The sequence below is a fragment of the Sturnus vulgaris genome, chromosome 1 (assembly GCF_052056855.1).
Source record: "Sturnus vulgaris isolate bStuVul1 chromosome 1, bStuVul1.hap1, whole genome shotgun sequence".
Classification (NCBI taxonomy): Eukaryota; Metazoa; Chordata; class Aves; order Passeriformes; family Sturnidae; genus Sturnus; species Sturnus vulgaris.
In genome coordinates this window covers 110,140,067-110,163,021 of record NC_142243.1, presented here as the reverse complement: position 1 = coordinate 110,163,021, position 22,955 = coordinate 110,140,067, and the positions used below count along the sequence as shown (strand labels likewise).

Genomic DNA, 22,955 nt, shown 5'->3' with positions numbered 1-22,955 from the left:
AGCTACCTGAGCATTATGGCTCTTGGATGGGGTACTGGAGCATGGGACTATATGAAGAGCTGAGCAGATTTGACAAGAATGAGTTGACATGGCATAAGTTGGCACTGGAGAGATCAAGTGATGTTTTGGAATTAAACATAAAATTACTGATGATGGATATGTTGTGTTATTTTTATTAGCACGAGGATTGGCTATGCCCCATCGTCCTGGATTGATGACTACTTTGACTGGGTGAAGCCACAGTCGTCTTGTTGCAGAGTCTACAATACCACTGGACAGTTTTGCAATGCTTCAGGTATTGGCATCCATCTTGTTGCTAGTGGATTAGCTTGGTTTGTAAGTTTCACAGCCAAAACATTTTCTCGTGGTATGAGTCAAGTGAATACCTTTTCTTACTGTAAGTAGGAACCTCTTGAGTTGTCCTCTTAATTTATTTGAACCGCTGTTTGAGTGAGCTTAAATATTCTACTGGAATGCTGCAGACTGAAAACAGCCTACCTAGACAGCCGGTTTAACTTGCCATAAAAATTCTGTCCCTTCTGTTGGTTTCCTTAGAGCAAACTTGGTGTTCAGGTCTTTGCTTTTGTTAAGGTGCTCTGCTTTTGTTCAGGTCCTTCAGCTGGGTGTAGTTCTCATTGGATCTAATGGAGATAAATGCACAAGTAAGAGTTCTCTGACAGCCCTTGCTTTAGTAGCAATAAATCAAATTAAAGATTACAAATCTTATGTGGAATTTCAGGATGGATCAGTTAGTTTACCAGTAAAAATGCTTTTTATGGAATTGCATCCTATAGCAATGCAAGTCAGAAGTTACTAGTGTTAGGAAAAAGAATACTTGGTCCTGTAGATGACCTTCTTCATGTATTTCTTCAGTCAGCGATCCATCCTGCACCCGTTGCCGACCACTGACTCCAGAAGGCAAGCAGAGACCACAGGGTGAAGACTTCATGACGTTTTTGCCAATGTTCCTATCGGACAACCCTAATCCTAAATGTGGCAAAGGGTAAGAGCCTTATTCTATAGACCCTGCTTAGGCTAATGTGTCAAAGATATTTGCTCTGGATTTTGTCTGCAGGTTAGATATCTAATGTCCTCCTAAAAGCCATACAAACGATGACATCTCACCGGTTCTGTTCTATTTTCTGAAAAAAAAAAACCAAACAAATGCATCATCAACTAAATGGAACAGTAGCTTTCCCCTGTACAAAGAGAGACAATGTCTATGGTCAGTCTGTTCTAGAATATCCTGTGCAATCTTGAAATATATTGTGCTCTGAAGCTTTTGTAGTTTTGGAAACTGCTGGAAACAGCTACCAGCTGTTAGCCCTCTAAAGGGCACCTACAGGAGAGCTGGAGAGGAACTTTTTACAAGGGGGTGTAGTGATAAAAAAGGAGGCGTGGCTTTAAAATGAGAGGTTAGGTTTAGATTAGACGTTAGAAAGAAATTCTTTACTCTGAGGGTGGTGAGGTACTGAAACAAATTGCCCAGAGAAGCTGTGCTCCATCCCTGGAAGTGTTCAAGGCCAGGTGGGATGGGATGTGAGCAACTGTAGTCCAGTGTAAGGTGTTCCTGCTTATGGCAGAGGTGGAACTAGATGATGTTTCTGCTCCTTTCCAACTCAAACCATTCTATGATTCCATAAGATTATATGTTATTAAAGCTAATAAATTTGAATGGTGCTGACATCTGGTGTGTACCTGTTTTTGTAGAGGACATGCTGCGTATTACTCTGCTGTCAACTTTATAAACAACAAAACTGAGGTTGGAGCCACATATTTTATGACTTACCATACTGTACTGAAAACATCATCTGATTTTATTGATGCTATGAGGAAAGCTCGGATTATAGCAGACAATATTACTGAAACCATGGGCATCAAAGAGAAGAATTACCGGGTGTTTCCATACAGGTATGGTTAGATCTTTCTTGCCTTGGTGATGAATACTTGAGCAATGCAGAAAAGGTGCTGGCTAATAATGTATTAGAAACCTGAGTTTTGTCTAACAGAAGGTGATGCAGAGACTTGGGGATTTCTAGTAAAACTAGGAAGATAAAATTTGTATCCATAGCACTGGCCTCTTTCTACTGTCATTAATAACTAACTTAAGTCCTTCATGACAAAGGTAGATCTGACTCAATTTTGGGCATTTCCTAGCTTTCATAGTAGAGTTTAATAGTTCAAACATAAGCAGATATGTTGACATAGGTAATTGCAAGCTGTGATGTGAATGTACTGACTTCAAATAAGTTATTTAAATGTAAAGCAAATGCAGAAGCAATGTCAAAGATAGGAGTACCACACAAAAATTGAGTTGGAGTTGATATCTGTACATCTGAAATACTGATCTCTGTATCAAAGAATCCTACCTGTACTTATGGTCCATCTGCAGTAGCTCCTGCAGATATCACAATATATCTGAGCATCTACCTTCTGGTATTTACTGTAGGTGCTTATATTGAAATCTGGGAATTACACTGGCTTCGAGACCACGATCTTTATTTGACATGTTAGTGAGGAATTAATTCCGATGGAATGCTGGCTGTTACATGATAATCCACTGATATAAGGAAGCCAGGTTCTGTTGGTGACTTTCTGTCGGGGGGAACTACTTTATCCTTAGCACAGAAGCTAAACTAATATTAGCATATAAAAGGGAAGATGGCTAATGACAACCTCTCTTTTTCTACAGTGTGTTTTATGTCTTCTATGAACAATACTTGACAATTGTGCACGATGCTATCTTTAACCTCTGCATCTCTTTGGGATCAATATTTCTGGTGACAACTGTGCTTCTTGGTTTTGAAGTATGGGCTGCTGTTGTGGTTTCAATAACTATTGCTATGATAATCGTCAACATGTTTGGAGTGATGTGGCTCTGGGGCATCAGCTTGAATGCAGTTTCATTAGTAAATCTTGTCATGGTAAGTCAACAAGACCTCTTTGCTTCCATTTCTAAGTTTTGAATAGTTCTGTGTGCTACATACATACTTGTGATACTGAGCAGTATTCTGCTACTAAACTTTGACAGGCTTTGAACAGTAGTGGAGCTAACTTAACACATCTAGAAGAAGAGAAAACAAGTTTATTCTGATAACTAGTCCTAGTACTAATAAGATACAGCAATTGAACTGAAGCTATACTGCATCTGGTGGAGGTCATGCTTGTTTTGCAGCAACAGCTGCATTGCTGCTGTCTGGGCTAGGTGCTGCTCCACATCAGCACAGGTGGCTTGTGCTGAAGGGGAGGATGCATAGATTTATCTTAAGGCTTCTGCTGTATTTGTGTTCTACAGAGTACATCTGGGATATGCTAGCACAAGTATTGTTCCTGCAAAAATGTAATGAAATAATTTGGGCAGAGAGAGCCTTGGTAAAGCACTCCAGAACTAGCTCCAGCAAGCAGCTAGTGGTTGCTCTGGCTTACCGTCTTCTCTAGAGGTTTCTGGCAGGTCTGAGGGTTATTGTAAACTTGGCCCATGTTACAATTAGATGTATGTTCAAACAAGTCTATCTACTAGATGAGGCTAAGGTTAGCCAAGTGTTTAGTTAGTGTTGTAAATGACTGATGAACTGAATTGTCATGGTATCAAATCAGGATGTATATTCAGTGTTATTCTAAAGCAATGTTAGTGCAGATAATAGTTGTAAACTGATTCTAATGTTCAATGTTCACTGCATGCACTGCATCAAAGCCAGCTTGCTTCAACCTCAGGAAACTTGACCTCTGAAACAATCTCACGTTCCACTTCCTGTTTGTCTGTTAGTAGACTGGTGGTAAAACACCACACAGTGCCTGCAACAGCCTCTGGGAAGCAACACTAAGCTTGTAAGTTCCCATGGTACTTCAACCCTGGAGACTGATGACAGCTGCTAGGAATCTTTCTAGCCCATCCAGAATTCTGAGTAGAGACCTTGCCATCGAAGTGCTCACCTAACTGATGTTTTCACATGTATTTCCTTTCACTCTCCAGAGCTGCGGTATCGCTGTGGAATTCTGCAGTCATGTGACAAGGGCGTTCACCATCAGTACCAAGGGCAGTAGAGTAGAGCGTGCAGAAGAAGCTCTGTCTCACATGGGCAGCTCAGTGAGTACCTGCTGGATGGGGAGGGGAAAATGAGTAGCCAAGTGACAGCCTTACTATTTTAAGAAATGTTATAGGTGACAATCTTAAGTCATAAACATGGCCTTGCTTTTTTTTTTTTTTTTGAATGCTTAAAGCTCTTAAGGTCAATATAGGCTTCTACTAGTAATAGGGGTGATGAAGACTCATTTTTAATCTGATGTTACATGTTACTACTACCTAATAGCAGAGGAGAGCTAAATGCTTTAGCTGAACTAGTAGCTTGGATAAGCCTCAAATTGGCCCATTAAAATTCAAGTCAGGTCAGATAGTCAGGTGACGTGGAAAGGTGGTTGTGAATATAGGATGCAGTTGGAGTTTGTAGAGAACAAGCAGGGCTCGGTGTTTAGGCAGTACTGTCATGTCACTTGACCTGTATGGGGTTGGAATGGACAGTTCTTGTCATGTGTGTACCACACTCAGGTAAAAAACTTCACTGGAATGTGAGTTAAATTAAGTAATGGTTTTCACTTGTATCTGCCTGAAGCAAAAATTAATTAGGTGGCTGCACAGATCAGAGTGGACTTTTAATTGTACTGAGCCTGTCCTGTGGGACCAAAATGATGAATTCTTCTCCCGAGTGCATCTTGATTTGGTTCTAGACTGGCAAGGCATGAGATACACTGCATCTAGGAGCCTTAGGTTACACAGAAATGTTACCAAATTCTAAATACTTGAAGGAAACAGATTACCTAAACCCCTACTTCTAACTTAAACACTTTTTTTATTGCCAGGTTTTCAGTGGTATCACACTGACCAAATTTGGAGGAATTGTAGTATTGGCTTTTTCCAAATCTCAAATCTTCAAGATATTCTACTTCAGGATGTATCTAGCTATGGTTGTGCTGGGAGCAACACATGGACTGATATTTCTTCCTGTTCTGCTTAGTTACATAGGTAAGATGTGACAGTCTGCTCTATACCACACTTCAAACAAAAGTAGCTGTTTGTGGACTTTCCATGACATGGAAAGGTTTGCAGACATGAAAAGCAGCGCCTGAACATGCCTCTCTCATCCAAGTGCCCGGTCCTTTGGAAAGCAAGGCTGACTGGTGGCACTGCAGGCTCATTGTTGTGGGCTTGCTGAACTGAAGCAAGCACAGCCTGGCCCACGAGGTTGCACTTTGCTGTGCTTTGTGAAGGTGGCTGCTGGGCCCCTGTGGTGTCCAGAAAGCAGCATGAATAGCATGTTTCAGTTGGGGCCAGGATGGTGGGTGGAAGCAACAAACCTCCTGTGGGTCACTGTTCCTGCATTTGAAGAAACAACCTTGCCTTGCAGTGAGGATAGTCCAGGCACTGTCCTCTTGAATTTGAAAATGCATGTGTACAGTGTAGTCCCTAAAGGTAGACTTAAACTTAACCTTACTTAATGGGCTTACTTAAGACTGATGGGGATTTCTCTGCCACTGACTTTGTTGGGGCTCACAGCTACTAACAGCTGAGCAGAAGCATGTTTCTGAATGTTAAGCTGGCCCTAGACAGTAAGATGAGGCATGCTTCCTAATGACTCAGCTGAAATGTGGAACCTCTGGATAACTGTGTTCTCTCACTCAGGCCCATCAGTAAATAAAGCTAAAACTCGTGCTGCACAAGAGAGGACCAGAGGTACAGAACGGGAGAGACTCCTCTACTTCTAGTTTTTAACAGTGTTCAGTGGACTGCCTGAACTGTGGCTTAGGCCCAACTCCTAGGAACTGAAGCGCAGCAATGTTCTATGACTATCACACTGTAACCACCACAGACTTGACTCCTGCACAGATTCAACTAGAAGATACCAGCTGCAGCTTTAAACTCAGGAAATGCTAAGTGTGGCTCAAGTAACAGTATTACTAAAACTAGATATGTTAATAAGATTACTAAAACACTTCTTTTTTCAAGAGGTTGCATCATTTTCCTCCAGAAACCTAAACCAGCTGTAGTAAGAGTTGAATAGCATTTTGTCAATGAAATTGAGGTGATGTGTATGAGAATGGACTGCTAAACCACTGACACTAATTTTAAATGCAGGTCAATGCAATTTTTGTCTCTATTTTTAGGGGGAAGCCATCACAAGTTGTAATATTTTTAGTACTATTTGCCAAAATGTCTTGTATATACTTTATTATAAAATAGCAATTTTGTAGTTCAAAAATCTACTTAAACGCAATAAATTAAGTTTATACATTTCAGTGGAAGAGTCTTTCAGAATGTTGTGGGTTTCATGAGAGCTTGTTCTCCAAAAACTTGTTTGAAGAAGGTGACATGTTCTTCACAGTGCTCACCTAAGGGAAACAAAATAAAAGTTCATGTTCACTTTACAACTCAGAAACCAAGCACCAAGATTGTGTAGTTTCACTTACCTTCATTTATTAGTACAAATTCTTATCCTTAATGTGTTTGTGTACTGGAGTTGAACAAACAGAAAGCATTGGAATACTGAGGCATTTCCAGTCCTGTAACTGGTATTCTTGAGAGGAAGCCAATCTAGTTTTGATCTAGTTCCTGGATCTAGTTCATGTATCTAACCAGCAGATTCACGGCCATGAGAGCCCTTTACTGTCAAGATACAAGAGTGTGGGATGGGATTCTGTGTCTACAGAATGTCTGGTGATTACAAACATGTTGCTGGTGCAGTTTGACTTGGCTTTTAAAGGAAGAACTAGAATAAAACAGGCCTTGGATTTTTATAATTTATGGAAATAGACAATGGAATTCAAAGGTTTCCCAACCTGGTTGCTGACTTCAGGAGAAAGCACTAATTGGAGATAATGGCTCAGGCTAAGCTAAGCAGTGAGAGCAACTGCAAGTCAAACAGGTTCATCTGCAAGTTTATATTTAGCTCAGCCTCTTTACTCCTGGGTGCAGTAGACAAAGGAATAAGACAAGTTAATTTGGAACTGTGCTTAAAGGTGAGTATAAAATATAGGCCAAAATGTGCCAAGAATTTTATCATCTAATACAGACTCAACTGGATTGGAAGTGAAACAAGTCTTAGTTGTGTTTGCACAACTGAGTATCTTGGTCAAACTGTTTATTGCTTACCTGGTGTGAAGCTGGGGTTTCCTCGTAACCGCTGGTTTCTTTGTTCAAAGAATCGGAATATGGTGTAGAAAAGCATCTCATCCTCTGCTTGCTTGGCTGCATCGAGGAATTTGCGGGCTGAAATGCTGTCATGTCCTCCAATACCTCGGATGAATCTCAAGGCAGCCAAAACTTGGTGTTTGGACAACAGAACTTCCACTATTTCATCATTTGCTGTGGAAAGTCTCTGTGAAGTTAATCACAGCTGTAAGACAATGCTTCTAATGCATGCAAATGATTGATGGTAGTTAATGACTTCAAGCCTGGTCAGGGAAGCTGTTTGACCAGTCTAACCCACATGTGACTGGAATCAGAAATGCTTACTTTTAACATGTCCAACGAGAGTTGATGTGCAGGAGGGTAAATGCTTTCCAGGGACAGTAGCAGACAAGCCTAGGGCAAAAGTAGAAATAACATTAAAATTCTGAGGACTTCCCACTCCCTCACAAGCTTATTGGAGCTACTTGTCTTACATACCAAGGGCTTTGAGTCACTGAGCACATGGTACTGCAGAAACTGATGGAGCATGTAGAACAAGTTGTGTTGAACAAGGGTTTTGATGACCAGCTCATACAAGTAGTGCTGTGAATGTAGGAAGAAGACAATCAGAGGTATGTCCCTCTACGTGTTTTTACACTCTGAAAGTCAATATTGTGTAGAACTTACACATGTGACCAAGACTGGACTAAAACTGCATGTAATTTCATGGAGTAGGGCAATGTACTTAGCACATAAGTGATTTACCTGAACTGCAATCTGGAACTGGTTGAGAGAGCGAATGTATTCCATCAAGACAGCTATAGTGAATTTGTGAGGTGCTTCCTGGACAAAGAAGAAAGTGTTAGGTGGAACTTGCATAGCTTCTCTGTTAACTCCGTAAGAACAGGCATCAAAATACCCTAATCCTGACAAAGCTTCCTGCAGCCAATTTCAAGCCATCAACTTAAGTTGGCTGATCTGAGACTGCTGCCAAATTAGCTGCTAAATTTATTTCATTAGCCCTTAAAATTAACTTACCTTCTTCTCTGTAAAAACAGATAAAACATGTGTGTACATATCAGACTGGTCAATAACTGCTTGAGTGCGGACAGGACGTTTCAGGAGTGGATTACTTCTACTCAGGCCTGTTTCTACCACCTAGGAGAAAAAAAGAGTCTTTTTAAAAGAAAACTGTAGTGTAGTACAGTTCCAAGTCAGTCTCAGTTGTAGAGACTGTTTTCTGTTTCAAACACAACTATAAACTTGTTAACAAGGAAATTCACATCTGTGGTCATGTTATATTAGAGACATCTTGTTCAGTGGGGCTTTCATATTAAATTTAAAACTGCTTTTTAAAGTTATATAAATACAGCTGCTCTTATATACCCCAAAGCCAGGAGATGAATCTAACTGACTACACTGACACAGGCCCTCAGGCTTAGAAGAGTTTTGAGTATGTGACTGTACTCTAAGTACAGAAGTAACTGAGATGTATCAGGACAGCCTATTATGTCATGATACAGTGTGCAGTGAAATCAGTGCTTTGGAAACCAAGGTAGTAGTTACTGATGCAGAGTTGCTTTTTCAGCTTCTACCTTCTCTCTGCTTGCAAGGACTGGAGTATGTTAACTCATCACTCTGGAGATGAGCTATGCAGCACTTGCCACACAAGTATCAAGTCTTAATGCATTTTCCATGGTAGACTTTTACTTGTGAGCCTGAGGAAGTCAGGACCTTTTCGGGTAACCCCAAATTTCCTAAGTTGAAAGGAGCATATCATCACCTTGCTGCCACCTGAAAAGCAAACAGCCATTGTATTGTCTCTGTAAGATGCTATAGCTAACATGGTTTACCATTGTATAGCTTTGCTCAGCTTCCAAGTACTTCTTATATTCATGATTCAGTTTGTCAAAAACAGTTGCAATCACAGACAGTGATCCTCTTTCTGGCTCACTGAGCACTGAAAGATAAAAAGAAAGAACTATGAGGAGAAATAACCAGGCACCTGAATGTTTCCTTTTTAAAAAGGTGATCTTTATTCTCTACCTAATTTTTAAGAAACGCTTTCAATCATGTCAGGTGTACTTGAATTGAAGTGGGGAGAAAGTTGAATTTTTCATGCTGTTAAATTCCTTCAGAATAGTGACTGAAGGTAGTTGAGGCAAATGACATCCTAAGGACCAAGGCAGCTTCAGAGGTAATCTCAAATCTAAGAACAGCTAAGCTAACTTGGGTGAGTATTTATGAATAAGAAGTATTGTACTTTCAAGATACAGAAAACACACTTGAACTTACTTTGAGAGCATACAGACAGGATAACCATTTTGCATTCTTTTCTTTGGAGAAGGAAATCCATTAGCTTTCCTTTATCTAGCAAGAGGTTAACTACAGGTTCAAGTTTCACCTGAAGACTCCAGAGGTAACCTTAATTTGAAGGAGTAAAGAAAGTGAATTGCCTTGTACAGTACAGCCTAGACATACAACTTTTCCACCCTTAAAGAAAAACACATGGAAATTGTTTATTTGCCTTTTTAAGCCTGTATTTTAGAGCAGCATTATCCTTGAAAAGTTGTAGCAGAGATAGTTAATCCTGTTATCACTACCAAGACAATCAACTTACCAGATGTACCTAGTAAGTCACTTTCAGTTTTAAGGTTCTTTGTGCACTGAAAGTGTAAACTACCCATCCTGATATTGAATATTGTAGAGTCCAAGAGCTCACCACTTACCTTCACTTGCACTGATGATAATATCAGGTTGAAAGACAATCCATGAAGAAGAATCTAAATGTTAAGGTTTTAACATCTATATTAACATTGATGCTAAACTGTTTCTCCTGAATTTACATTGCTGCAGAGAAGCAGATCCCATTAATATACTTTCATTTATTGTCACTTCTACTTCTGAGGTTTTGAACCATGTTCTTGGAATGCTATCTTCAATTTTGTGATGTACCTATTCAATAATTTCATACACGCCTCAAGCAGTAAATGTGGTATCAAACTAGACATCAGTGTTGACAACTCTGTGAAAGCATTATAAGGCTATTATGAAGCATATTATTTTGCCTTGAAGTACACGTGCATAATCAGGTAAAACTGCTCTGTTAAGGAGTCAAGGTAACAAATGCTACCTTTCTTCCCTGCTTGATACATAGAATGATGTTCTTACTTTTGGAGAGGATTTAAAGGATACAGAGTTTACACGGAACAGGAGCCTGACTTGTCACAGAAGCTGGGCCTGCAGAAAAAATAACATCAGGTGAAGTACAGTAGCACTCTGGCAGCTCTCCTATACCAAGTATTTTATACAGAAAAGGTAAGTATGGATTGTAACACTCCAGCATGCAGTCAAAAAGAAAGATCCATTTGTGTACAAAGAAAATCTGACCCTGAGAAGGCAAACAAACCCTTCAAAACATGATTGTTTTGTTTTTCAGCCAAGTGAAATAATGCATGCAGAAATATTCCAGCTCTAGTACTGTAATTCTAAATACACAGACTCAATTTGCTGTATTTAAATGTATACTCTTTAAAAAGAGGAGTGGTTTGTACATTCTGATTCTAACCTATGTTTAATACAAATCTCTATCTGCAGATTTATCATACTTGCTATCAGATGTTAGAGCTTTTAATGTGCAATCTTTTCATAAAGAAACATCTTTCTCTCCTACAAAGAGAACCTCACTGCTTTATCACCTGCTAGTGAAACTATGCTGTGGCTATTTTTATACTCCCAGCTTGAGGGTAACTACCTGTCACACTTCTAGGACTGAGAACAGAAAGGCAATCCAAGAGGAATCTAAGCATTTATGTCCTAACACTACAGTGATTGTAGCATTACTTCTAAACTGGTCCTAAACTTGATTCTGAGCTTGTATTGTCTTTCAGCCTCTAAGTCACATAGTCCTGACTTAAGCCAGAAAAGCATAAAGTGCTTTTAAGTACCCACAAGCTTTGACAGCCATGGCCAAAAAACTCCCCCAACCCGACACTTTTTAAGTGTAAAAGCAAAGTACTATAGGAAGCATGCACCTTAAGCAGCAACTCTTCTGTAGTTGGCATGCATTTGGAATACCAACTTCTGCTCAATTGCTTCTTACCTTCTTCCTTCCTCACCCTCTCAAATATGTATAATTGAAGTGTTAGTAACCAGCTTCCTAAACCTGAAGCACTCCTGCATGTGAGCTTTTACATTTAAGTACCCTTGCTAAGTGTTAGGTTATTCATTATATAGTGGTTCTACCTGCTACAGGTATTTGATAGGGTTGTATTGATCGAGGTGGAAGTACAAACTGATGGATGGTTGTGGACCCATCAAATTCTCCTTTTAGCTTGATGTCAAAGATAACTGAAGTCTGCAATTAAAAAGAGGAAGTTACTATTGACGAAGGTGAATCACCACCCATTTACATGCATTTGGTCTGCTCTTCACATTTCCATCTTGTATTCTCTGTTAGAATCATAGGATGGTTTGGGTTGGAAGGGATGTACTGGGGTTGATAACATTTTTCACTGATCAGGCTGCTCAAGGCCCCATCCAACCTGGCATTGAACCCTTTCAGTGATGGGGCATCCTGTTCCAGGGTCTCACTACCCTCACTGTAAAAAGCTGCATCCCTTGCATCCCATCTAAATCTATTTCCCTTTGGTCTAAAACCACTGCCCCTAGTCTATCTTCCTCTGCTATCTTCATACTTCTACCTTTCAGTCTAGTTCAACTCAAGTCACTAACACTTCTACCAAGGAAACAGCTTTGCTTTCAGTGCCAGTGAAACTTCAATTACTGGTGTGTCCCAAAGGCAAAGTGAGAAATATTTTCTGGGTTCCTATAGTCATGTTTATAGCTTGACCAAAACACTGGGGAGGAAGTGCTCTGGGTTAAATGCTAATGTGTAGAATTAACATGAAATACAACTGAAACATCAACTAATCCTCCTAATGAGGTAACTGCCCCAGTTCTTGAAGTCCGAGAGAAGACAATTCTAGAAGTCCAAGCCTTTTCCTAAGTTAAGAGCAAAGTATCACTTTAGCTTAACCACTGACCAAGCTTTGTTGCTGGGACTGTAGACAAGAAGTTTTACCAGATGCACAAGAAGGTTTGTGTTCATACAAGTTTTTAGAGAGCCAAGCCTTCAGACTAAAGGAGCATAAGTTTGTGTCATGGAAACATTATCATTCAAATGTTTGTGATACGAGAAGTTTCCCAGGATTAATAATTTAGTATCCAATTTAACTCTACCTCTTTGTATAATGCCTTAAAAGCCTACAGAGTGCAGCAGCAAAGCATTATAAGAAACTGACAAGAAACAAAAACAGTGTAAGAATAAAGGAGGCATTACCAGCAGCCCTGATTATATGTTAGCCCATCAAGATAAAAGGATAAATTTGACTCTCTTACAGTGTTAGGGTTTTGTTCCTGCAAATACTCTGGCTTTTGGCCAAGCTAAGCCCAAAGAAAGAAATAATTTCTACGTTATTAGGTTACTAAAACCTGCCCATAACTTGTCAAAGTTACAGCACAACACATTATAAATAAATCAGACCTCAGTATCCTGATGATGTACCACCACCAAGTTATCCACTACATTCAGTGCAAACTTCCCAGTTCTGTTCAGCTTTAAAATATGTGTCTTCTTACAGGAGCCCTCTCTATGGAAACAAAGAGAAAGGAAAATTGGTCAACAAGCCTGTTTAGACTATAAAAGATGTCTTTTTGTCCTGGTTTTGCTGGGACTTAGTTTAATTTCTCCTTAAGAACTCGAACAATGCTGTATTTTGGATTTAGTATGAGAATAACACTGATAAGACACTGATGTTTTAGTTGTTGCTAAATAGTGCTTACTCTAAGTCAAGGACTTTTTGGTTTCCCATGCTCTGCCAGAAAGCAGGTGTTCAAGAAGCTGGGACAGAGCAAGGCCAGGACAGCAGACGTGGCCAGATGAAGTGGCCAAAGGGATATTCCCTATCCTAGGACATCATGCTCCATGAATTAAGTTGGGAAAGTTGGCCAGGAGGCACAGACCAGTGCTTGGCACAGGCTGGGTAGTGAGCAACTGTTACTGTGTCATTTGCTTTTCATGGGTTTTATTCCTACCTCCACATGCTTTTCATTACTACTACTAGTTTTTACTTTATTTCATTTATTAAACTGTTCTTATCTCAACCTAAGAGTTTTACCTTTTTCCGATTCTCCTGCCACTCCCACCAAGGGTCTGTGGGAGCAGCTGGTGGTACTTAGTTGCCAGCTGGGGTTAAACCACCATAGTGACACAGACAAGAACTGCAACTAACGTTCCTCATTCTGCTCTTACCTGGGTAAGTGATAGAGCACTACTTCTGCTCCTGTGCTGTTGGAAGTCCTTGAATGATGCCTCAAATAGAGAACATAAAGCTGCCCGTATCTAACAAGACAACAGGATTAAAGCATTATTTTCAATCAAGAGCTCTACCAGTCTCTTAGAGTCAAACATTTTATCCTAAAAGATGAGATTACCTAAGTCAGTTAATCATTTAATTAAAAGTGAAAGATTAAACAGTATTTGATAAATCACTATGTATGGCCTATACTCATGCAAGTTAGGCATCTGTGAACGATTCCTCTGTCAAAGTATCAACTAAGAACTGAAACATTTTCCAAACTTCTGTGATAATCCAGAACAATTTCACGTAAGACTTCTCCATCTGCTTTCCCCCCCCACCTTGCCCCAAGAGGGGTGTTTAGATGCTTTGTTCAAGGCAGTAACTGCAGTGCTTTAAAGCAATAGCACTGCTAAAACAAGAAACGAGTGCAACCATTGCAATGTCTCTGTCATCTCCCAGCATTCTCAAACTGTCCTACCTTCCCAAGAAGGACCTGATGTGTGAGATACATACATTGTAGCCATAGCAATATCTCTTTCAGAAAGGCTGAGCTTGGATGACTTGGGTGCTGCAGGTAACTCAATTTCAAATTTTGATAGTTTTGACATGGTCCCACTCTGTAAAACAACAGAACAAGAACTGTCACGACCTGAACCAGAAAGGGATGAGCCGCTTTTGCCCAAACGCTGTATCACCAGCGCCCCCACGAGGCGAAGGGCGGTCATAGTCCAAAAGAAAGGGTTTTGTGCTTGCTTTCCTAAAAAATCCCCCAAGATTCTTAACAGACACTTCAGAAGCATTATCAGCTCGATTTTACAACTTCAGCTACAAAATTTTTATATTTTAATTCAGTCAAGACAAATTTGTATGCAAATCCCATGTACAATTTGTCTGGAGATATCAAACAGTTCTCTTAACTTACTTTCCCTCTTCCAGCTAAGTGTATGCTCCAACTCCTAAATAACTGCTTCCTGGGAAGGGGAAAATATCACTACCTCCTACCAGTCACAGTCTGCTTTAGTTCCTGTCCTATACTTACAGCACATCCCTTCTCCTACCCAAGGCTTCTGTCTTCCTCTTCCTCTTTTCTATGGAATTTATATTTAGGCAAGTTTTCAGAGTTTCCAAAGCTTCTACTGAAATTCACTCCCTATTCTTACTGATTCATTCTTGAGTGTGAAGTGTGAATGCTACAGAACTATTTCCTTTGCTAGATCTCTATTTTCAAGTATTACTTTAGTACAAGACCTTTCTCAGGAGGTCTTTAAGTATTACCTTCTGAACACAATGTAAAAATTATTTAGCTTCAAGCTACAAGTTGACACAAAATGTGAAGGAGGGGGAACCATAACCTAAGTTTTCTTTTTGACAACTGTGAAAGGCTAGTAGGTTCCTCCCAGCCACCTAAGAGAAGATCATTTCAGGATGCAGTACAGACCCTACACAAGATTAACACAAACCAGGAAACCCATGTGACTAAGATGCTTTTTAATCTCTTCCCTTAAACTGCCACAGAAATCTTCCTAATCCATTGACAGGAGCAAGAGAAATGCTGTAGCTCTTTTCCTCATTTTTAAAGTTACCTGACTGCATCATTAACTGAAAATAATTCTGCTTTTCACAACACACTTTTTCCAAAATAAAAATATTTTCCCAGTAACAATAAGTGCTGTCCACAGGGAAGGACACCAAAAGAAATAACTATAGTAGACAATCCCTCTCTGGCTTGGGACAACTGTTGTTCCTTAAGTGCTACCTTTTTTTCTTTATCTCTTTTTCATACAGTCATATTTGGAACGTTATAATTATAATCACAAGATAAAGGCCCTTGTTTTTTCTTTATCATACTACAGAGAGCAAATGTTCACATTAAAAGTAAATCATAAATACCAATTTAAGTGAAAAAAAATTCTTTAAAGACATTTAAGTTGTAAAATATTTAGTCACTACTCATATTTATTTTTCCTTTTTCAAGGTCATATGTCCAGCCTTGTCTGACACACACCTTTCCAAAAAGCATGTAAGAAAGCGTAAATTACCTACTTTCAAGCTATCACCTAGGAGCTACTTTATATATTTGCTTATTATCATACAAGGATGTAAACACATGCACCTCTTGGAAGAGATTCAAGCAGTAGAATATTTGGATGAAGAAGCAGTTTAGGAAAAAATGGAAATGACAAGTTTGGAACATATCCCTTTACCTTGAAATAGAATGGCTGCAGGACATTGCCAAGGACAGTGGTTGAAAGCAGGATAACAGAGCTCTCTGGACAATACATATACCAATTAACATTAATACTCTGATTCTTCAGAAGCTTTAAACTCCGTTTCTCTGGCAATACCTGGAAACAAAAAATATTAGCATTCTATTACCACCAGGATTCCAACAGCATAAATGGTAATGCACAGGAACAAGGAATGTTAAGCAAGAAACAGTTAAGTGTAAAGACATTTCCTGTGCTAGAATGAAAAATCAGGAACCTGACAATTATAGCTGAGTTCCCCCTTTACTGTAGCTGAGGAAATAATATACATCAAATCCTAATGACCTCAAAGGTGCTGTGTTTTCCCACTCATCCAGATCTGGGTTCTGTGCACAGTGGAGAAAACACCTAGCTTGATACAACTAGTGAAGTTTTATTAAAAAGTTCTTACAATATTCTTGCTTCCTTCACTCCCCAGCTTCCTTAATTTTTTATATTTTGAGAACTAAGTATAGAAATAAATTCTCTTCATTTCAACGGCTTAAATATCCTCTCTTTATAAAGACACTTAGTTGATTTAGTCCTTTTACCCACAGGGTTAACATTCATAATCATTTCAGGTGCTAAATAAGCATTTTCCCCCTCAATCAGGAGGAAATAATGCTACTTTCTCAGTTACTTTCTTTAGGACTAGTTCTTAGTAACAGTTATTATGAGAAACATTGTGTCTTAGCTCCAGGACTGAAACTATTGGGAAGTGCACAACTTTTTTTTTTTAGGAAGTGTTTAAATATCCCTCATCATGAATGTTAGAAAGAGTATTTATTCATCACACATCTTTGAAAAGACATGCAAAGGAAATTACATATTACACAGAGTAACTCAATGAGGTCATCACAGGAGAAAGCTACAAGTTGCAGAAAGGTACTGGCTAGTCAATTATTAGTTCTTTGCCACCTTTGAATCATTTACACATCTTCCCAAAGCTGATTTTTTTTGCATGAAGTGGTATTTCACATTAGATTTAAATATTCATTTCCATACAAGCCAAGAGCATATCTTAATCTAGAGTTCTCAAGGCTTAGTTGAGTATTCCTTTGTACAAGGTCTTAAAACCTGTAAATGAGAAATTTACCCTACCCTAAAAATGAATTCTTCTTAAAAAAAATTTAAACTGTAGTCTGCAAACGAAATGGCAGAAATTGTTTTTTAAGTAGTACACTTTCTCAGTTACAGAGACAAGAAAAGAATTCAAATATGCCGTTACAAATTTACATTTTCAAATCTCTAAGCATGTCCTACAGGAGTTATTTGTATTACCTGGTAGAATTCAATTCCTTGATCTGTGATGAAGACAATTTCTGTAGAACTGGTCCAGCAGAATCCTAGAATATTGGCATTCTTTGTCTTTTAACAAACAAGCAAATAAACACTCTTTTACTTGGAAAAATTAACATTTCAGGTAAGCTAATATTACTAAATGAAGAACATGAGTCCAAAGGCAATTTAGGTATCCAGTCTCTGAAGTTAATACTTTTTTTTGGCCAACCAGACACCCAGCATATATCAGTCACTTTTATAAAGCATTCTCAAACTACGTATGAACACAATTTCTGCATGACCTGGATTTTTGGCAGCATGTAAGATTTACAAGTTTATTATACAATCAAATTTTATCTTCACCCTAGATAAAACTAAATTCCTCTGCTTCAAACTCTATTGCCAATTCAACCAGTTCCTGACATGAAAAGCAGGAAAACATGTTGAGAGAAACTAAAAACTACGTGGAAAAATTTGCCATGACTTCATTCAGAATCTACTACTATTACACTCAGAACTTTCATTACCATAAAGGTTTTGCTAGAATGATTTACTTAAACTCATAATCCTAAATAATGAAGCAGACAATGTTTCAGCTTTAAAGACTACAGGCATAAAAGGATCCGTGCAAATCAGATCTACAAAAATTTACTTTAGCATTCTATTAGCCAAAAATGTAATTTGTTTTAACTAAAAGTTGGAAAATACCGAACTATGACAATGGTACTTGTTTCTGGTAAATAATCATAAAAAATTAGAAGGAATATTAAAAAAACAGCAAACATAAAATGAAAATTAGTAATAGCTTACTATTACCGTTTAGTGACATTAGGAAAGAGCATCCACATTAACATATCTGGCACTAATATAATCACTGTACACTGCTTCTGTATCATCAGCATTTTGTCTTTTTAACAAATCTTGACATTTATTGCCCCCACAGCATTTCTGCTCCCTCTAGGAAACAATTACATTCACAAGACAGGGAAGTTTTTTCTGGTATTGTTAACCCCTCTTTATTTACTCAATTTCAATATGATAGTGCCTACATATCTAATTTCCTTGATGTCAGTGTTTTGAAAGGTACCTCAATTAGTTCTCTTGTTGTCACCAGCCTAACTAACACCAGAGTTTCACTTAAGCATATAAGCTTGGGACATTTAACTCACCTTACATTCTTGTGTATATTCTAGCTGAGGGCTATCTGGAATAAAATTCAAAAAATCCTGCAAAAACACCCATTAAGTGTATTAGCAATTATGAAGCACAGACAAGATACATACATAGATACCAAAGAATATATATTAGTTTATCAAATTGTTTTGGATGTGATATATATGCACAAGAAAAGCTTATGTTCCACCTCACCTTTGCCAGAGTTTGTCCCTCCTTAACTTTTTCTTTAAATGATGATGCTAGCAAGACAACAATGCTGCCTGACCAGCCTCTCAGGGTGATGGAGGAATTTTCACTACAGCTGTTATTAGCCAACAGACTTCTTGAACATTTATCTCAGAGGATTTTACTCTGGAACTAGAGGATTTCCAGCTTCAATTTCCTAGCTACAGGGTATAGGTTTCTTACCACACTCTTCAAAGTTCTCTGCACAGCCAAGATCTTGTTCCCCAAGGAAAATTTGATGCACTTCACTTCTCCTTTGTCCTCCATCCTATACAGGAAGAAACAGAAGTTACAGAAGTATAATCTAAAACAGTTTCTTAAACAATATACCCTAAAAAAAGACAGTGACAGAGAAAAAAATGTGTAATGCAAATGCTTTTGAATACAGATTATTACTCTTGCCTGACTAATATATTCAAAACCCAGACTGACAGAAAATGGCAGCTCACTCTTCAGAAGTCCTGAACACATCAATTACAGAATCATGGCTAAGGTCACACAAATTAGCACCTGAAATCTCTGCAAATGCTCAGCTCTGTTGGCCTGCGATGTGGAACTGTAAGACTTGTGGACTATCCAAACCTGCACCCTCAGTTCTGTGACACCAGCATCCTGCAATCTGCTCCGTTACTTCCAGAACTACTGTTAGTTGACACAAGCCTCCTTGCTTTCCCACTAGGACACAGCCTGTGGAAGAACTTGTGACGTTAAAAGGAGAGTGAGAGTGTTTTCACATCATTAAAATAAAAAGTATTCTTACCAAACAAGCATCAGCACAATTGGCATGAATAAGGTATATAGTTCCTCCAGCATATGTTATTAAGTCAGGCCAAAGAGAGAGACAGTCAAGAATGAAAATAGTGGAACATCATGAAGCTTACTAAGTATTCTCAGCTCCTTCAGGATTGACAAGTGTAATCAAATAAAAAGGTAAAATAAACCCAGCAACTTTCAGGACAGGCTCTATGCAATATCCAAGAGATGACAGTAAACACATCTTGATTACAAATTGCTTCATCCATACTTGGATTGATATGGAATACTTCTTTACATATGCACAGCAGAGTACGAAGAGTCATCACTCATAAAAGGACATATATAAAATACTTTACTGTTGTCAAATTCTGCAAAAACGTTTCCGCAAGAAATGGAAGGCACAGAAGAACCCAATTCAGATGAAAGAAGGAACAGAACGGGAGAAACCTACATCTAGGTTTGGACATTGTGCTTGAACCACAGGCATCACTTGCTAAACTGTATCCCTGGATAAGTCATTGCTGCTGTAGGAATCACTCCCTCATATTTACAGTGTGTTTTAATAAAAGACTGTTGTTTAAAAAAAAAGAAGCCACAGCTTCTTACAGCTAATTACTTTTTCTCCCCAGAAGACCATAGGGAGGGAAAAGCATACCCTCCTAATTGCAAGATTATATCTAAGAACAAATCAAATATGATCACAACCACTTGTAAGTTTTATGACTGAATTACAGTGGATCAGGACTAAGCACCACATAATTTGAAGATGGCATCATTCTATCCCAAGATAAAGGTGCCTTACCGGAAGGAAATGGGATTTCTATCCTCCAAACCTTTAACAACAACTCCTGTAGCTCCACCAGATCGAACAGCAAAAACCTACAAAAAAAGTTTTGAACATATATTTAACTCTTTCAAAGTCATAATCTTCACCTGCTTCTTCTTCTATAAGCCACACCGTTTATTTTTTTTTACTAGACACAATTTTTGTTCTTCTGCAGATCTGCCAGTTCACACTATAACAATTTGAAATTTCAAATTTACTTAGAGTTGTCAGATTGCATGATATTGCAACAGTCTTATAGGCATATTCTGAACTACTCGGCAAGTTAAATCAGTAAAAATCTTTATAAGCCTGTATCTTAGTTTTGTTTCTTTTATATCTTCCTTAGTCATGTATTAGTAAAAGTATCTAAGACATCAGAGCATTGTTTAAAACAAAAAGGAACTCAGCTTGGGGATTGGGAAGAGATGTAACTCAATTACCCAGAAACTTGATCCTATCAGAACATGTTATTAAATAGCAATAGTTTAAGAGTAACTTGAAGATTTTCATGTACCTAAGGAACTTCAGCCAACATGCCCTAACAACTGAGAATTCCTTTAGCCCAACTTCACAAATACATGTACAAAACCAACTAGAGATATGACATATATTGAGCTGGAATAAGATAACAAAAAGTCATGCTGTTACAAACTTTATCTAGCTTGAAAAAAGAAAGTCAGACAAATGCCTTATTGATACTTGTATGTGCAGCAGTACTAGGCACACAGATCAAGGCTCAGGGTGACAGGGACATGGTTCTGTAATATCAGCCATGCTGCCAGTCTGCTATGCTCAGGCAAGAAATGCAAATGTCAAGATTATAAACTGCAAGCAAGTCTACAGCCTTACTAGAATGATAAATACTTAGTTTAACTATTTTTAGTATTATGGAGATAGAAAATGAAGGCAAACTCTCTTAATCTCTGCAAGATGAGAAGATTGCACAGACCGGTGTCTCACATGGGAAACTGCCATTGAAATGCTGGTTGCAGGTGATTCAGACAGACATACTGGAAATCAAACTAGTTTAGATAATATGAAAACACAGAGAAATACATTTACACTGGAAAATATGAATCTTTCAAGTGAGCTCTCAACAGCCAGTTTCTATGTAGTTACATCACATCCACACTATGATACAGTGTTTCCTGACAGCATATTTCAACTGGCCCTCAAAGATAATGGTTTATAAGAAGAAATATCTGGAAAGTGGCCCAGTGGAAAAGGAGCTGGAGATGCTTGATGACAGCAGCTGAACAAGAGCCAGGGTATGCCCAGGTGGCCAAGAAACCAATTGCATCCTGGCCTGTATCAGCAATAGTGTGGCCAGCAGGACCAGTGCAGTGATTGTCCCCTTGCACTTGGCACTGGTGGGGCCACACCTCCAGTGCTGTGTCCATTTCTGGGCCTCTCAGTACAGGAAGAACATTGAGGGGCTGGAGCGTGTCTAGAGAAGGGAAACAGAGCTGGGGAAGAGTCTGGAGCACAAGTCCTGTAAGAAGCAGCTGTGGGAGCTGGGTTTGTTTAGCCTGGAGAAAAGGAGGCTCAGGGGGTGAGCTTATTGCTCCCTACAACTCCCTGAAAAGGAGGCTGTAGCCACGTGGGGGTTGGCTTCTCCTGGCAACCAGTGACAGACCAGAACATATCGCTTTAAACTGTGCCAGGGGAGGTTTAGGTTGGACATGAGGAAGAATTTCTTCCCTGAAAGAGTTAGATTAGTCACTGGAATAGACTGCCCAGGGAGGTGGTGGAGTTACCATGCCTGGAGGTGTTTAAGCAAAGCATGAATGTGGCAGTCAGTGCCATGGTCTGGTTGACAAGATGGTATTTGGTGGAAGGCTGGACTCAATAATCTCAGAGACCTTTTCCAGCCTAAATGATTCTGTAATCATTCTGAACAGAGTGCAACAGTAAGAAACACACCCCAAAAATACTGCTCCCTCTCCAAACATGCCACTGATCATGTCCACACATGGGGCAAAGTATGCCAGCTTTATGGAGAAAAAAGCTTGAAGGTTCTGACTCCATGAATGCCGAGGTCAAAGAACAGTTACAGGAATTAGTCAGTGGAATGCATGCACATCTGTATAAGCCTCATGACGGCCTGTGGATCTTTTAGCTATACTGAGTTGAACTCTCAGGAGCCCATACAGGATTAAAGGAGAACCTGCTTAAAAGCACTAAAGCAAATAAACGGCCACTTGGGTCTGTGCCACAAGGAAAGCTGTAATTATTCATTTTTTTATTACTATAATGAATTTCAGGAATTGAAAGGGGTGTGAATAATTCAGGGAAATTAAGCTAACAGCAAAGTGACAAAGTTTGCCAGTCATGTGGGGACACTTGGAACAGAAAGGAAAAGTGCTGACTCCGATGAATTCCAAAAAGACCTTAGGGCAGTAAGAGTAGGGCAGGTGAAATCCAACCTAATAAATCGGTAAAAGAGAGGAAAAAACCACAAAATCTATCGCTTCTAGCACGATGACAGCTCCTGAAGGGGAACAACCGGGCTCACGCCCGGCAGCCGAGGGACAGGAAGAAACCAAAGCCGGGCAGGGAACCAAAGGCAAGCCGGGGAGCAGCAGCGGGCCGGGCTGAGCCCACAGGCCCGGCCCCGCAGGCCCGGCCCGCGGCAGGGTCCCGCCGCCCCCACCTGCTTGTTGGCCTCGTCGAAGAACACGCAGTTCACGGGGTTCGCCTTCTCGAAGTGCACGGGCCGCGCGCACAGAGCCAGGTAGCAGCCGCCGCCCTCCGCGCCGCCCCTCGCTCGCCCCTCGCCGCCTTCTTCTCCTCCTCCTGCTGCTGCTCCCGCTGCTGCTGCTCCCGCTCCCGGCGCCTCGTCCTCGGGCGGCCCCGGCGGCTCGCGGCCCATGGCGGCGGCCATTGCCGACCCCCGCTCGCGGCGGCCGCTTCCTGTTTAC

At 39.7% G+C, this 22,955-nt stretch overlaps 2 protein-coding genes across 2 annotated transcripts in view; one reads left to right on the top strand and one right to left on the bottom strand.

Moving 5' to 3' along the window:
- Positions 1-6,291, top strand: part of NPC1 (NPC intracellular cholesterol transporter 1) — a 26,976-nt gene extending 20,685 nt beyond the window's left edge. Inside the window, exons 19-25 of the mRNA XM_014871305.2 lie at positions 180-295; positions 874-1,003; positions 1,711-1,911; positions 2,693-2,924; positions 3,974-4,087; positions 4,858-5,020; positions 5,678-6,291. Of these exons, the coding sequence (XP_014726791.1) occupies positions 180-295; positions 874-1,003; positions 1,711-1,911; positions 2,693-2,924; positions 3,974-4,087; positions 4,858-5,020; positions 5,678-5,760 (1,039 nt within the window). The 3' untranslated portion in view covers positions 5,761-6,291. The remainder of the gene's footprint in view (positions 1-179; positions 296-873; positions 1,004-1,710; positions 1,912-2,692; positions 2,925-3,973; positions 4,088-4,857; positions 5,021-5,677) is intronic.
- Positions 6,207-22,955, bottom strand: RMC1 (regulator of MON1-CCZ1). The gene is made up of 20 exons (XM_014871306.2): positions 22,688-22,955; positions 20,011-20,087; positions 18,636-18,720; positions 18,221-18,277; positions 17,052-17,138; positions 15,729-15,869; positions 14,038-14,141; positions 13,476-13,565; positions 12,708-12,813; positions 11,408-11,519; positions 10,358-10,402; positions 9,892-9,945; positions 9,458-9,586; positions 9,016-9,122; positions 8,201-8,320; positions 7,928-8,005; positions 7,661-7,765; positions 7,508-7,576; positions 7,145-7,370; positions 6,207-6,384 (listed from the first exon to the last, which is right to left on the bottom strand). Exons 1-20 carry the CDS (start codon positions 22,916-22,918, stop codon positions 6,305-6,307), a joined length of 2,103 nt encoding a protein of 700 aa, XP_014726792.1. The 5' UTR covers positions 22,919-22,955; the 3' UTR covers positions 6,207-6,304.